Below are 17410 nucleotides of genomic sequence, written 5' to 3'. Positions count from 1 at the left end.
TGCATTCCTACCACCAATGTGTAAGAGGGCACGTTACCTCACAGTTTCACCAACAGAATGTGCTGTCTTTTTTTTTAATTTTGCCAATCTGATAGGTGAGAAATGTTATCTCCATGTAGTTTAATTTGAATTTCTCTAATGATAAGTTATATTTGATAGCCATTTTTATATCTTTTTTTGAAAATTGACTTCATCTCTTTTTCGCATTTTCCCTTTTTCCAGGCTAGAGTGCAGTGGCATGAATACAGCTCACTGTAGCCTCGATCTCCTGGGCGCAAGCAATCCTCCTGCCTCAGCCTCCTATGTAGCTGGGACCATAGGCATGCACCACCACACCTGGCTTATTTTTTGATCTTTCGTAGAGATAGGGTCTCACTATGTGGCCCAGGCTGGTCTCAAACTCCTGAGCTCAAGTGATTCTCCCACCTCAGCCTTCCAAATGCTATGATTACAGGTGTCAACGAGCACACCCAGCCTTTGTCACTCAAGGTTTAAAAGTTCTTTATATATTAGGGATATTAGCTTTTTGTTATATGTTGCAAATATTTTCTCCAAGTTTGTCAGTTGTCTTTTGACTTTGTTTATGGCGTTTTGGTTATGCAAAATTTATTTTTCTATAGTAAAATGTATCAGTCTTGTCTTCTATTGCCCCTGGATTCTGAGTAATATTAAGAAAAAGCCTTTCCCTACACCAAGATTATAGAAGATTCATTCAGGTTTCCTTCTCATTGTTGCATGATTTTATTTTTTACATTTAGATTATTAATCCATAGGTGTTTATTACTGTTTGTTGTGAGATATGTGTCCAATTTTCCCTTTTTTCCAAATAGCTACCCAGTTGTCTCAGCACCATTTATTAAGGAGCTAGCCTTTATCTCACTGATTTCAGATACTATCTTTGTCATATATTAAATTGCTGGGTCTAATTCCAATCTTCTTACTCTATTTCACTGGTCTGTTTGTCTATTCATGCATCAGTACTTCACTGTTTTAATTACAGAGGCTTTATAGTATGTTTTAACATCTGGTAAAGCTAGTTCCCCTCCTCTGTAGTTTTCCTTTGTCAGTCTTTTCCTAGCTATTCTTGCGAGTCTGTTTTCCCATATGAACTTTAGTATTGACTTTTATATGCCGCAACATAGCTTATTGATATTTTCATTGGAACTACACTGAATTTACATATTAACTTACGAAGAACTGACATCATTATGATGTTGAGTCATCCTATCCAAGAACAGGAAATTTCTTTCCATTTATTTATGTCTTCATTTCTTTCTGGAGTATTTTAATTTTTTCCTTATATAGGCTTTGCATATTTCTTGTTAACTGTATTTTTTTGTATTTTAAACTATCTTCTTTATTAGTAATGAGTTTTTCACTATCATTATGCCCTCTGTTTATTATTTGTGTATATTAAGTCTAATTACTATTATTATTATTTTTTTGAGACACGGCCTTGCTCCGTTGCCCAGGCTGGAGTACAGTGGTGCAATCACAGCTCACTGCAACCTCATCCCCCAGCCTGGCCTCAAGCAATCCTTTTACCTCAGCCTCCCAAATAGCTGAGACCACAGGTGTGTGCCACCACACCCAGCTTTTTTTTCTTTTTCTTTTCTTTTCTTTTTTTTGTAGCCCAGGCTGGTCTTGAATTCCTGGGCTCAAGCTGCCCACCCACTTTCACCTCCCAAAGTGCTGGAATTATAGATGTGAGCCACTGCACTCAGCCTAATAATTTTTTTTTTTTTGAGACGGAGTCTTGTTCTGTCGCCCAGGCTGGAGTGCAGTGGCGTGGTGTCGGCTCACTGCAAGCTCCGCCTCCCGGGTTCACGCCATTCTCCTACCTCAGCCTCCTGAGTAGCTGGGACTACAGGCACCCGGCACTATGCCCGGCTAATTTTTTATATTTTTAGCAGAGACAGGGTTTCACCTGTGTAGCCAGGATGGTCTTGATCTCCTGACCTCATGATCCATCCACCTCGGCCTCCCAAAGTGCTGGGATTACAGGCGTGAGCCACCGTGCCCGGCCTAATGATATTTTTTAACATTAATTTTGCATCCTGTTATATCACTGAATTCTCTTATTATTTAAATTTATTTTAACTTTGATCCCCTGGAGTTTTCAGGTATGTTATCAGGGCATTTGTAAATAGAGATAATTTCCATTCTTCTTTATCCATTCAGATGCCTCTTCTTTCTTTCTTAGAATCTTGCTCTGTCGCTTAGGCTGCAGTTCAATATAGTGGTACTCACTGCAACCTCCACCTCCCAGGTTCAGCCAATTCTCATGCCTTAGCCTCCTGAGTAGCTGGGACCACAGGCATGCACCATCACACCTGGCTAATTTTTCATCTTTTTAGTACAGACAGGGTTTTGCTATGTTGGCCAGGCTGGTCTCGAACTCCTGGCCTCAAGTGATCTGCCCACCTTGGACTCCCAAAGTGCTGGGATTACAGGCATGAGCTGCCACACCAGGCCAGATGCCTCTTCTTGTCTAAGTGCATTGGCTGATAATTCTAGTACAAGACGAATAGTTGCAGAGATAGTGGACATCCTTATTTTTTTCCTGGTTTTAATGACAATGCCTCGAGTGCTTTTCTATTAAATAAGACACTGGCATTAGGACTAAGTATATCTATTTTATTGCTATAGTATTAATCATATTATAATTATAATGCTGTATTGATGCTATATTTATTTATTTAAGAAAAAAATTTTTTGAGACAAGGTCTGACTCCAGTCACCCAGGCTGAAGTGCTGTGGTACAATCATGGCTCACTGCAGCCTTGACTTTCTTTCCCACTTAAGCCTCCCCAGTAGCTGGAACTATAGGTGTGCACCACTACACCTGGCTAATTTTTCTGTAGTTTTAGTAGAGATGAGGTTTCACCATATCGTCCAGGCTGGTGTCGAGCTCCAGGACCCAACTAACCCTCCTGTCTCAGCCACCCAGAGTGCTGGGATTACAGGCATAAGCCACTGTGCCAGGCTGATACTATATTTATTGATACTGAAAGGGAACGTATCCTAGTATATTACTAGTTAACAGTATTATACAAATGTTGATTTCCTGTTATTGATATTGTACTAAAGTTATATAAGATGTCACCACTGGGAGAAGCTAGATGAAGAGTTCATGGGACTTTATGTATTATTTTTGCAATTCCCTGTGATTCTATAATTTCACAGATAATATTTCAAATTTAAAAGTTTTTAAAAAAATATTATCTGTATGCTAATAACTCTAAAATTTGCCTCTTAATTTTAAACTTGTCTTCTGAGTCCTGAACTTTGTTTCCAGTTCTTATATAACATCTCCACTTGAATATCTCAAAGATACCTAAAACTTAACACGCCTTGAAACATAGCCCTTTTCCCCATAAACCAGTTCCCTCTCAGTCTTTCCCAATAAAGGCTACCTAGTTACTTAAACCTGTAATCAAGTAGCAGTAGATTGTCCCTCTTCCCTCATCCCCAGACCCACATCATCAGAAAATCCTATTAACTCTATTTACAAATATATCTCAACTCTTTAGCTCCCATCATCTCTCAACTTCAGCTATTGTAATAACTTCCTAACCCTGATTCTACTCCATAATCAACCCTTCTTAACTAGAACCATGGCACTCCGTATCTTAGCCCTTTGTTAGTTTCCTTCACAGCACTCATTATCACCTGTAAATATTTTACTTATATGTCTGTTTCATTCATTTTTTTTGGTCTGTCTTCCACATGAGAACGTAAGCTCCATGAGGACAGGCACCATTGTACCCCCAGTGTACAGTAAGCACAGTGCCTAAAACAATGTCAACACATAACAAATATATATTGGATAGATGAAGAACTCTATTTTAGCTGTCTATGAAATATGTCAGAGTTTATTTTCTGCTGATGGGCCACCCTAGTATATAATGAAACCTTGCCCATTCCAAACACAGTTCTTGTTATTGTTGCTCTTCCCTTCTACTTGCTCTTTAAGAATTCAAAAGTTGGAATTCCATGCTCTATCTTCCATATACATCCTATAACTTTCCTATTATTCCAGTTATCTTCTTGTATAATCAGTATATTTCCCTAGCTATATTCTTGTATGATATTTCAGAATTTTATCAAATATATTTTGCCAGCTTATTATTTCTCCCTCTAATATTACTATGTTACTACTACATTATGTGCAGGTTCAACATCTTATATTCATTTCCTCACTTAATCTTCATAACAACCCTATAAGGTATGTATGTATTCTTATGTCCATTTCAAAGACAAGGAGACAGAGGTATAGTGAAGTGAAATAACTTGCCTAAAGACAGACTGGAAGTAAGAGGGCCAGGATTCAAATCCTGGTCTATCTGAGTACAGTGATCATAACCACAAGTTTATACTGCTTCCCTTACTTTGCTTTCTTTCTTTTTTTTTAAATTTTATTACCTAGAGAAGGAGATAGCTGCTAGTTTCTTCATTAAACAGCTTCTTTTAAAGAAGAGAAAACTGGACATTAAAGAAGGAAGATAGCTTTTCTTAGCAGTGGTAAGTAGGAGAATAAGGATTCAAACCACAGCTGTCTGAATATGAGACCAATACATTTTTATTACCCCAAGGATTCTTAATCAGAGGCTCAGAAGTTCCACAGAAGAACATCAGAGGTCCATGGAATGCTTTACAATTATAAGCAAAATTTTGTGCCTATCTACATAAGTCCAGTTTTCTGAAGAAATGATCTAAAGATTCTCAAAGAGGTCTTTGACTCCCTAAAAGGTGAAGAACCACCACTATACTGACTGCCTAAGAAAACAAAACATGAGACCCAATACTTCTTAAAATAAATGTGATTCACAATGCACAGTTCATTTCTTAAAATTCTATTTTCATTCTTACTAATGAAAAGAAACCAATACTCTCCAACTGTTTAGAAAACATTTTGTAAAAGAACCATCTTAACCCTAATCTTTCCTAGTATGTTTTTATACTTTAAACACTAATATATTATTTCATTTAAAATGTGCCTTACATTCTTCAGGCTGAATAGATGAATAACTCCCAAGATTTAATAACTGACTGCTAAATGTTGATTGTAGTACTGTCTCGCCAACCCATTGGTCCTCATGAATAACAACATCTAGAGAGAGAAAAAACATTCTGATTATGCCATAAATTCCTTTACAATGTGGTTAACTTACCAATCACAGCAAAATATTACGCATGCCTCCCATATACTGGGAAACTAGAGATCAAATAGGTTAAATAACCTGCCTAAAGGCATGAAATGACAAAACAGCAAATCTGAAATCTCAATCTAGGTAAATTAACAAAATTGCTTCTTTATATTCAAACAATAACAGTATGGAAGACCACTGCTCTATATTAAAAAAGTTTAACAGTTTTTGTTTACATAAGGCAAATGTTATCATGTATATTTCTGACAAGTTAAAAATAATTTTCTTAGGACCAGAAGGCGAAGTAGTGGTTCCAAAGCAGTAGTGCCTAGGAGAGTAATAATATTCGGTACGGACTGGTCCCTTCTACTATAAATATATCTGAATATGATATGAGGCATTCTTAACACACTTGATTATTTTTCCCTAAATACCACAATAATCATCTTCCATGGAAGTTAAAAGTGAAAGACTTTGGAGGTAGGGAACATTTTCCAATTGGAAAGAGAGAGCTGTATATCTAAGACGGATAGAGTAGAATCATGTAGAACTAAACATATCAACAGGCAGAAACAATTGTAGGTAGAGCAAAACTTGTGAGCTGTAAAGAGAAAGAGGGGAAGGGAGCTATTTCTAAGGCAGGATCTAATCAGTATATAGTGCCAGAGGTATAAACATATATTAACAATAGCGAAATAATTTAGAGATAATGGGAAAGAAAACCAAGGATGTATAAATTCCAACTGATTACTTACAGATTTAGATTCCAGACCCTTTCCTCAGCTTCTGAACCTTTTATCCACAACAAACTAATGAAAATTCCCACCTGGATATTCTATTGGCTCCCCAAACTCAGCAATGTCCAAACCTGCTTTTCCTTTCACAGTGCCCAACTCATTTGTTGACACTATGCTGCTAATCAAGTAAACTAAAATCCCCACCTACCCCTCTGCTGCTTAAATGTGCCCATGCCCTGCCACTACTACTGTTTTACATCACACATTCCTTTCCCTCCCAACAGGTGCTTGTCCCCCCGCAACCCATTTCTTACAATGCTAATGAGTCATTTATTAGAGCATTAATGAGTTCAGACGAGTGATACGTCAGAGCATTAAAGAGTTCAGGTGACTTACTGAAAAACAGTGGCTCCCCACTGCCTAGCCAGGAAGAGCTAGTACAGCATTCAAGACTTTTCATGATCCAACATTCAGGATGCATGTTCTTCAGAAAAAAGGAACAGATGAGAAATTTCAAGGAGAGCGTTCTGAAAGCTAGGACTCTGAAGCCAATGTTGGATTAGTCACATGGTAATCACTAGCAGTGGATGGAGGGGATGGGTAGCCTGCCCTGGCCTCCTGGCTCCTTCCTGCCCTCTCACTGACATACCCCAGCTCCTAGTTCTTATTCTGTTTGCCCTTTAAACACTGTTGTTTCCCAGTGGTAAGTCCCCTGTCTTCATCTAATTCTAGTCAGTAGTCTCCCTTAGGTATCCTTATTTTTGGCATCTCTTCATTCTATTGCTAGAAGTATAATAGCAAACTGTCTACTGTGTTGGTATTCAACAAGATCTGGAATACATCTGTTACTTAAAATTTTTCAGTTTGGGCCGGGTGTGGTGGCTCACACCTGTAATCCCAGAACTTTGGGAGGCCGAGGTGGGCGGATCACAAGGTCAGGAGTCTAAGACCAGCTCGGCCAACATGGTGAAACCCTGTCTCTACTAAAAATACAAAAATTAGTCAGGCGTGGTGGCGGGCTCCTGTAGTCCCACCTACTCGGGAGGCTGAGGTAGGAGAATCGCTTGAACCTGGGAGGCAGAGGTTGCACTGAGCCAAGATCACACCACTACACTCCAGCCTGGGCGACAGAGCAAGACTCCATCTCAAAAAAAAAAAAAAGAATTTTTCTGTTTGGGGGTATACATCAATAGGTAGTATGAACTGTCCAAGCTATCCAAGTAAGTTCACTGCCTCATTAGGACAACAGAAAAGTGTAGATTTTTTTTTTTTCCACAACGTTTCCATCTGTTCCACACAAAAGAAACTTATTCAGAAATCAGTGAACTAGATCGTCTTTTTCTTAAAAAGACAAAAAAAATCAGATTTTTTTTAAAAAGTTCATAGAAATCATTTAAATGTCTTATAATAGGAAAATGGTTAAGTAAATTGCATTAAAGCCACTAGAGAGAATGTACCTAGTTGTTAACAACTATAGAGATGTTAGGAAAAAATACAGAGATTGCAGATTGAGTTTACACCTATCTAGGAAAACGGAAAAGGTCCCCGAGAGGTCCCTGGTAACACTAATTGCCTCAGTAAAATGACCATGGTCCAGGGTTCAGCCTCTTTTACACTCTGGGAAACTTAATTTTGTTAACATTCCAAAACTAGATTTCGGCTCTGCAACATAAGCTTGTACTAAATCAATTAATGAAACAAATCAAAGAAAAAAAAATTTTTTTTTCATTTACAACGAGGGATTAATTGCCCAAAAAAACAGTATTTCAGCTTGTTCTCACGCTGTGGGCAGCTCTACAACTAGAAAGCCAAATCACAAGCAAAGAGGTATTCAGCAAGCACTGAATCAGAACAGAGGGAGTTAGGTGAATTGAATCTCCAATAATATGATCACATATAAATAATAATAGCTAACACTGCCAGTGGGATGTGGCTATGCTAAGCCTGTTCATTACAATCTTGTGTTTACCTCTTTATAAAAGATTGTACTTGACAATCCTACAGGAACACCAAGGTACACTAGCTAAGGTTCTCATTCCTCCTGTAAACTATTTGCTAGGACTATCAATATTGCTTTGAAGTTTTCTTTTTCTAAATACCTCCTCCGTATCACATTCTTTCTTTAGATATTTTATTAAGCTTAATCAACTTCTTCCTGCTCTAATACACCATGTGTCAATTTTGAATCAACAAAGAACATGTAACACAATATTAGATATGTTCGGTGAAAACATATTCTGGCCAGGCACGGTGGCTCACACCTGTAATCCTAGCACTTTGGGAGGCCAAGGTGGGCAAATCACCTGAGGACAGGAGTTTGAAACCAGCCTGGCCAACATGGTGAAACCCTGTCTCTACTAAAGATACAAAAATTAGCCAGGCGTGGTGGCGTGCACCTATAATCCCAGCTACTCAGGAGGCTGAAGCAGGAGAATCACCTGCACCCAGGAGGCAGAGGTTGCAGTGAGCCAAGATTGTGCCACTGCGCTCCAGCCTGGGCGACAGAGCAAGAGTCTGTCTCAAAAAATAAACAAAAAGAAATTAAATATTCTCTCTGGGTGCAGTGGCATGCGTACCTGTAGTCCTGGCCACTTGGGGGACTGAGGCAGGAGGCTCACTTGAGCCCAGGAGTTCAGAGTTGTAGCCGATTAGGTGTCTGCACTAAGCTTGCCATCAATATAGTGACTTCCTGGGAGTGGAGGACGACAGGTTTCCTAAGGAGGGGTGAACTGGTCCAGGTTGGAAACAAGGGAATGTTAAAAATATCATGGGCACGGTAGCTCACACACCTGTAATCCTAGCACTTTGGGAGGCTGCAGCAGGAGGATCAATTGAGCCCAGGAGTTGGAGATCAGCCTGAGTAATGCAGTGAGACCCTGTCCCTATTAAACAAACCAACCAAAAAAAAATTTAAAATAACGATTTAAAAATTCTCATGCTGATCAGTAATGGGATTGTGCCCGTGAGTAGCCACTGCACTTGGCAACATAGCAAGACCCTGTCTCTTAAAAATAAATTAATTAAAAATAAATTAAAAATTAAAAAAACAAAATGTTCTTTATGGTTACAACTATACAGTAAGAGTATGAATTCTAGAGTCTAGGAGAAACCATAGCTTTGCCACTTCCTAGATGTATGACATTGGGCAACTTACTTTACTTCTCTGGGCTTCAGCTTCCTCAACTGAAAAATGGGGATAAAAATCAGTACCTTCCTCATATACTTGTTGTAATGAGATATGCATGTAAAGTCTAAAACAGGGTCTCACAAAGTAAGCTCCCAATAAATATGAGCTTCTATGTGTGACATATACTCACATGCACACACATTTTAAGGAGAACAGAGAAGATAACTGGAAGGTAACACTCTAGAACTCTACTGGTCGTTATATGAAGTTGGTATAATACCAGTTTTCTCCTTTCCATATTTCCAAGTGTAATTAAGATAATTTTAATAATAAAGCAATATAAATCGATAACTGTTCCCTCAGTAAGAACACAATGTGCACAGCATTATTAGACATTAGGTAAAGAAGCAGAGGCTGGGCACGGTGGCTCACGCCTGTAATCCCAGGACTTTGGGAGGCCGAGGCGGGTGGATCACAAGCTCAGGAGATGGAGACCATCCTGGCTAACACGGTGAAACACCCTCTCTACTAAAAAACACAAAACATTAACCAGGCGTGGTGGTGGGCACCTGTAGTCCCAGGTACTTGGGAGGCTGAGGCAGGAGAATGACATGAACCTGGGAGGCGGAGCTTGCAGTGAGCCGAGATCGTGCCACTGCACTCCAGCCTGGGTGACAGAGCGAGACTCTGTCTTAAAAAAAAAAAAAAAAAAAAAAAAAAACAAGTGGAAAGGTCCAACTCTGTTGCTGGGGCTGGAGTGCAGTGGCCCAATTAAAGCTCACTGCAGCCTCAACCTCCTGGGCTCAAGCAATCCTCCCACGTCAGCCTCCTGAGTAGCTGGGACTACAGGCACATATAACTTATTTTATTTTTTGTAGAGACAGGGTCTCACTAGGTTGCCAAGGCTGGTCTCAAATTCCTGGCCTCAAGCAATCTTCCTGCCTCAGCCTCCCAAAGTGCTAGGACTACAAGTGTGACCCACTGCACCTGATTAGGGGATGCTTATTAAAGGAGGGGATAAGTGGGGCAGAGCTCAGAAGGACAGAACAGAGACCCAGAAGTGGCAATGGGCAGGAGAGTGGACAGTGGAAAGGAGAACAATGCAGATGCGATAAAGGGATCAATTATGCTGAGCTCAGAAGAGGCAAATGACTACAGAGTCTTCAAAGACTAAGTGGGAGAAAAGCAAAAACAAAACTTAGCTTTATAAAATAAGCTACCACTATACCATAATGACCTCACCTGTGAGTAAAATTATATCTCCAAGAAACACTGTAAATGCCCAAAATGCTGCAGTCCTCCACAGAAAAACTTTCTTCTTAGTTTCTGATTGATCAATTACTGTAAGTGTTGCTAAAGGCACTTTAGAGCCAGAATTTGGTCCGAATTTTATGTTTATTTCCTTCACATGGCATGGAGATAGCACCATGACTAAACAATTATACTTCTGGCTTTTAGAATCACAGTTTTTTATTAATGACGTTTTTTTAATACCCTTAAATTCAGACACATTCCTCTGATCCACTTCTACAGCAGAATCTCCTTCATTAGAAATCAACTTCATTTTCTTAGCTACTTGAAGGACTCGAGACACAGCTTCAGACTGGCCCACCTTATCTTCAGAGGTGCAGCTTCTTTTAATAGCACTTTTGTGAAAGGTATTTAGCTGGGAACACAGTATTCCTGAGCTACATAACTCAATACGTATCTCATTTGGTGGCAGTTCATCTTCAGAACTGAAAAGTTCTTGAGATTCTGTATTTTCTTCAAGACCTTTATCAGAGTTTATGTGAATGTGGCTATTTTCTGTTTTAGGACAAACAGGACTAAAAAGTTCAAGAGAATATGCTTGGTTTTGTCCACTTTCATATGCATCTGTAAAATCATCAAGCTGAATCGAATTCTCTTCAGGTATTCTTATCTCCCCGTAACTTGCCTTTGGTTCAGTCTCCATGTTTGCATTCCCTTTATTTATAGGACTCTGCCCTTTATCTTTCTTTTGAGCTAAAAAAGCAACCTGGCTGGAGGTAATTATACTGAGAAATTCAGTATCAGTTGATATTTTAAGGTCTGAGACCTTCCTAACTGCTCCTTCAGACCTTGGCTTATATACTGCGTTCGAGGAAAATAATCCCAAACACTGGTTTTGTATTTCATGATATTCTGCCGGCACACACTCTCTTTGTACCACTTCAGGCCCTATATTAATTTGTTCAGTACTACAAACCAAATCCAACATAGCTGCACACTTATGGCTTAACTGACACAAATCTGTGTTAAAGTTCTGACCACATATGTCTGACTGATGTTTAGGCTGTTCATCTATAATTTTATTTTCACGGAGAAGCTTTTGATACTTTTCTTCTTCAGTTAAATGCGGAACTGCGCTTTTAAATCCACATATTTGCATATTAGAGCTAGTTACATCACTCAGTCTAGAGGAGTGAATCTTCTGGGATTCTATATTCTGTGTTTCAGAAACAGAATGTACAAAGTCATCTTTCACATGAACATGTCTATTCATACAGTTTGTTAAGAAATGACCACTAAGAAGATCTGGAGAACCAATAGATTCTGGGACTTCACAGTTTTCAAGATTGTTGTGCGGTTTTTCATCCTTCAGATATAAAGAATGTTGACTGCATAAAAGCTGAATTTTTTTCCAGGGGTCAGCAACGGACATTAAAGAAACTGTGTCTTGTGATACTGTCATTTTCAGTGGAGCAACTGGAGCACCCCAAAAAATGTGGACTTGAGATCCTCCACTCATGATTTCTGATAAAAATGAAATATCCAAAATTAATATATTGCCAGCATATTTTTGCATATGGATATTAACTTAATAATGTGCCAAAAGAAAATATAATAACCGAGTCAAAAACATAATTAACATAGGTGATTTTTTGACATGCCATTTAATTATATAAAATTCATAAATACACAAGAAATTATGAAGAGAAATCAAAATATTCACAAAACTTTTTCACTTAAAGACTCTCTTTAGGCCGGGTGCAGTGGCTCATGCCTGTAATCCCAGCTTTGGGAGGCCGAGGTGGGTGGATCACAAGGTCAGGAGATCGAGACGATCCTGGCTAACAGCATGAAACCCTGTCTCTACTAAAAATACAAAAAATTAGCTGGGCGTGGTGGCTCATGCCTGTAGTCCCCCACTTGAAGGCCGAGGCAGAAGAATCGCTTGAACCCAGGAGGCAGAGGTTGCAGTGAGCTGAGATTGTGCCACCGCTGCACTCTAGCCTGGGCAACAGAGCAAGACTCCACCTTGGAAAGAAAAAAAAAGATTCTCTTTAAGGGAAATAAAGCTAAGTACGCTCACATCAAACAGGTAAATAGGTTTTTAGTATGTTTATTTCATTTGAGAGGGAGTCTTGCTCTGTTGCCCAGGCTGGAGTGCAGTGTTGCCATCTAGGCTCACTGCAACCTCCGCCTCCTGGGTTCAACCAGTTCTCCTGCTTCAGCCTCCTGATTAGCTGGGATTACAGTCTGCACCACCATGCCTGGCTAATTTTTGTACTTTGAGTAGATACGGGGTTTTACCATGTCGTCCAGGTTGGTCTCAAACTCCTGACCTCAAGTGATCCGCCCTCCTCCACCTCTCAAAGTGCCAGGATTAGAGGTGTGAGCCACCATGCCTGGCCTGTTTATTTCTTATGTTGTAAAAACTTGCCCCATTTAAATAACAAGTTAGTAAAAAACGGGAAAAGAGGCATTTGTTTAACTATATTACAGTCACCTTTAAATTACTCATTTTTGGGCAGAGCACAGTGGTTCACGCCTGTCATTGTAGCACTTTGGGAGGCTGAGGGGGTGGATCACTTGAGGTCAGAAGTTCAAGACCAGGCAGGCCAAGATGCTGAAACCCTCTCTCTACTAAAAATACAAAAATTGGCCAGGTGTGATGGCCCATGCCTATAGCCTCAGCTACTCGGGAGTCTGAGGCAAGAGAATCGCTTGAACCCAGGAGGAGGAAGTTGCAGTGAGCCAAGATCTTGCCACTGCACTCCAGCCTGCGTGACAAAGCGAGACTCCATTTAAAAAAAAAAAAAAAAAATTACTCATTTTTGGCCAGCCATGGTGACTCACACCTGTAATCCCAGCACTTTGGGAGGCTGAGGTGGGAGGATCGCTTGAGACCAGGAGTTCGAGGCCAGCCTGGACAACATAAGACCCCCATCTCTACAAAAAAATTTAAAAACTAAAAAATTTCTTAAAATTAGCTGGACATAGTGGTGAAATGCCTATAGTCCCAGTTACTAGGGAGGCTGAGGTAGGAGGATTACTTGAGCCTGAGAGTCAGATATTGCAGTGAGCCATGATCACACCACTGTACTTCAGTCTGAGTGACAGAGTGAGACCCTCTCTTTAATTAATTAATTAATTAATTAATTTAGAGACAGAGTTTTGTTCTTGTTGCCCAGTCTGGAGTGTAATGAAGCTATCTCTGCTCACTGCAACCTCCCGCCTCCCAGGTTCAAGCGATTTTCCTGTCTCAGCCTACCGAGTAGCTGGGATTATAGCCGCCCACCACCAAGCCCAGCTAATTTTAGTTTTTTTAGTAAAGATGGGAGTGTCACCATTTTTGGCCAGGCTGGTCTCGAACTCCTGACCTCAAGTGATCCACTCGCCTCGGCCTCCCAAAGTGTTGGGATTACGGGCGTGAGCCACCGTGCCTGATGAGACCCTCTCTTTAAAAAAATGATTAAGAATCACTATTATTGCTGTAACTACATATTCCAACCTCATTTAATCCTCACAGAAAGAATAACCTTCATAAGGAATAACTGGTATATTAGCTGTTCTATTGCATGTCATTATTAGATATACCATTAGGGGCCCTAAATAGCACAGCAAAAGCCTTCAAGTTCAAAATACATTAATATATCAAACCCAAGTGGAAGGAGAAATATATTATCTTGAAATGTTGGTTGGGGCCAGGCGTGGTGGCTCACGCCTGTAATCCCAGCACTTTGGGAGGCTGAAGTGGGCGGATCACCTAAGGTCAGGAGTTCAAGACCAGCCTGGCTAACATGTGAAACCTCATCTCTACTAAAAATACAAAAATTACCAGGGTGTGATGGCACGAGCCTGTAGTCACAGCTACTAGGGAGGCTGAGGCAGGAGAATCGCTTGAACCCGGGAGGCTGCAGTGAGCCAAGATTGTGCCACTGCACTCCAGCACTCTAGCCTGGGTGACAGAGTGAGACTCTGCCTCAAAAAAAAAAAAAAAAAAAAAAAGGTGGTGGGGATAGATATATGCAAATCAAATGCATAACATTACCATGATAATGAACTCTCCTCCATCAGATCTTTGGCTTTCTTCTCCAATGGTTTCTTCCCTTTAGCTTCATTTTATTTTATTTTTATTTTATATTTTATTTTATATTTTTTGAGTCAGGGTCTCGCTCTGTCACCCAGGCTGGAGTGCAATGGTGCAATCATGGCTCACTGCAGCCTCAAGCTCCTGGGCTCAAGCTATCTATCATCCAGCCACAGCATCCCAAATAGCTGTGACTACAGGCACATACTGTCACGCTCAGCTACAAACTTCTAAAAATAAAACCAAAACCCCCCCCCACAAACTTGTTTGTTGTTTCTTACATCTCATTTCTCCTTTAATCTTCTACTACTTCTCTCCAACCATTTTGCTATAGAAATTTTCACGATGGAAACCAATGACCTTCTAAAAGCCAAATCCAAATGTCAGTTTTCAATACTTTTACTGCCATTAGAAACTGTTTATCAATCCCTCTTGCCTGAAACATTCTGCTTTTTTGACTCTGTGAGACCACCATATTGGAATTCTTTTGTACTTAAGACAGATACGTATCGGATTATTCCTTCAATCACTCACGTAACAAACACACAACACTACGTGCTGGGCATTATGCTAGGCCCTGGGAATTCAAAACAATAATAGAGAGCTTTAAGGAGCTTAATTTCTGATAGGAAAAACAAACTGACAATTATAAAAAGTGATAGGAGGCCAGGAGCCTTGGCTCATGCCTGTAATCTCAGGACTTTGGGAGGCTGAAGCAGGTGGATCACCTGAGGTCAGGAGTTCAAGACCAGCTTAGGCAATATGGTAAAACTCTGTCTCTACTAAAAATACAAAAATTAGCCAGGTGTGGTGGCACATGCCTGTAATCCCAGCTACTCAGGAGGCTGAGGCACAAGAATCGCTTGAACCCGGAGGTAGAAGCTGCAGTGAGCTGAGATCACACCACTGCACTCCAGCCTGGGTAACTCTGTCTCAAAAAATAAAAGAAACAAACAAAAAAGTGATAGGAGCTACTATAGGATTAAAAGGAAGGGACAGCATCTCTAAGAGAGAAGCCTGGGACAATTCAACCAATGTGGAACTGCCCATTATTTGCATTTTTCGTAGGCTCTTAGGATTACAGTTAATCACAAAATTTTGGAACTGAATTTTATTAATGTTCAGAAAAAAAGTCATATAATAAAGCCCCCGAGTCATTCCCCACCCCAAAATAGGGCCCAGGAAAGCTGCTCTAATTGCCTTACCCAAGGGACAGGCCCTATTATTGGTAATCTTCAAAATGTTTAAAAGGCGTATATGACATTTACTGCTTCTGTGTCCTCACTTAATATTTTCTCCTGACTTTCATTTCCTATCTCTGATAAGACAATAATGAAGTCCAAATTGCCAAATAAGAACTCACAGTGCTTCACCACTGCAGTTGTAAAACTCTCTCCTTAAGTTTCTAGAACATTACTCTTTCCTACGCAGTTCTTCTACCTCTCCAATTTTTCTCTCTTCCTCCTTGGGCCACCTCTTTCCATTCCACACACTTCTAGAGAATTTCATCCTATTCCATTCATATAACTACCATATATCCAACTGTGCTTTACAAATCTATACTGAGCCAATCTCTCTCCCAAACTTCAGACTTATATTTCTAGCATTACTATATTTGACAGGATCACAGTAGAATCAAAGGCAAGATTCAAAGCCCTACTTGCCTTCTAGGCAGGGGAAGATAGTAGAGCATAAAGGGGTGACACGAAGCAGTCCTGAGGGTTCACAGGATCTCCCAGGGCAAGAAATATCTGAGATGAATGCGAGTTCCATAAAGCACAAGGTTTTTTTTGTTTTGTTTTGTTTTGTTTTTTGAGATGGAGTCTCGCTCTTGTTGCCCAGGCTGGAGTGCAATGGCACGATCTCAGCTCACCACAACTTCTGCCTCCTGGGTTCAAGCGATTCTCCTGCCTCAGCCTCCCAAGTAGCTGAGATTATAGGTATGCACCACCATGCCCAGCTAATTTTGTATTTTTAGTAGAGACGGGGTTTCTCCATGTAAGTCAGGCTGGTCTTGAACTCCCAACCTCAGGTGATCCGCCCGCCTCGGCCTCCCAAAGTGCTGGGATTAGAGGCAAGAGCCACTGTGCCTGGCGGTACAAGGTTATGATATATAACTGTTATTTCAGTGTGCCTTTACTTATTTGTCTAAATCAGGGGTGTCTAATCTTTTGGCTTCCCTGGACCACAGTGGAGGAAGAAGAATTGTCTTGGGCCACATATAAAATACAGTTAACACTAATGACAGCTAATGAGCTAAAAAAAAAAAAAAAAAAAAAAATTGCAGGCTGGGCACAGTGGTTCACGCTTGTAATCCCAGCACTTTGGGAGGCCAAGGTAGGCAGATCACTCGAGGTCAGGAGTTTGAAACCAGCCTGGTCAACATGGTAAAACCCCATCTCTACTAAAAATACAAAAATTAGCTAGGAGTGGTGGCGCTCACCTGTAATCCCAGCTACTCCAGAGGCTGAGGCAAGAGAATCGCTTGAACCCAGGAGGTGGAGGTTGCAGTGAGCCAAGATTGGGCCACTGTACTCCAGCCTGGACAACAGAGCGAGACTCTGTCTCAAAAATATCTCAAAAAAACTCATAATGTTTTAAGAAAGTTTACAAACTCATGTTGGGTTGCATTTAAAGCCGTCCTGGACCGCATGCAGCCCCGCGGGCTGTGGGTTGAACAAGCTTGGTCTAAACAAATACCCTTGTAAGTGTGGAACTGTTACTCTACCTTCCCCACCCCCTCAAAAAAAAACTTGACTAGAAAGTGGCCCTATTAATTCAAAAAATAGTGAATTTTTAAAAAGTGTTTATAACAAAGGCTACTGCTACTAAATACTCCAATTTATAGGAGTTGTGAGTATGTGAGTAGGAGGATGAAGACTGGTAAGGACAGGGGAAAACAAAATATTTATGACAGCCAAATTATACAGACAGAAAAGTTATGGACAACTGATTAATTTCAATGATTCTAGGATATGTTTTAGGTGTACTCAGAGGGTTAAAGCTCATTAAGATATCAGAGGAAACTTGCAAGTACATATCCATTACTACAGTTAATAAT

The 17410-nt window shown here is 40.3% G+C and overlaps 1 protein-coding gene across 6 annotated transcripts in view; it reads right to left on the bottom strand.

The window, feature by feature from the left end:
* The window catches only part of SHLD2 (shieldin complex subunit 2), an 88056-nt gene that overhangs the window by 28282 nt on the left and 42364 nt on the right, over positions 1-17410 (bottom strand). For 4 of the 6 annotated variants that reach the window (XR_011607882.1, XM_071069879.1, XM_071069880.1 and 1 more), the window contains 3 exons: positions 10257-11789; positions 8677-8769; positions 5006-5113 (listed from right to left, as the gene is read on the bottom strand). Coding sequence is in view for 5 of the 6 variants with exons in the window: in XM_071069878.1 (XP_070925979.1) it covers positions 5006-5113; positions 8677-8769; positions 10257-11789 (1734 nt within the window). In the remaining variant the exon portion in view is untranslated. Of the gene's footprint in view, positions 1-5005; positions 5114-8676; positions 8770-10256; positions 11790-14310; positions 14333-17410 lie in introns of those variants that run through there. The other 2 variants (XM_071069881.1, XM_071069883.1) reach the window with 2 other exon arrangements.

The sequence above is a fragment of the Macaca nemestrina genome, chromosome 9 (genome assembly GCF_043159975.1).
Source record: "Macaca nemestrina isolate mMacNem1 chromosome 9, mMacNem.hap1, whole genome shotgun sequence".
In the NCBI taxonomy this organism is placed as follows: domain Eukaryota; kingdom Metazoa; phylum Chordata; class Mammalia; order Primates; family Cercopithecidae; genus Macaca; species Macaca nemestrina.
The sequence above is the reverse complement of the archived record's forward strand: the minus strand, read 5'-3'. Positions and strand labels throughout refer to the sequence as shown.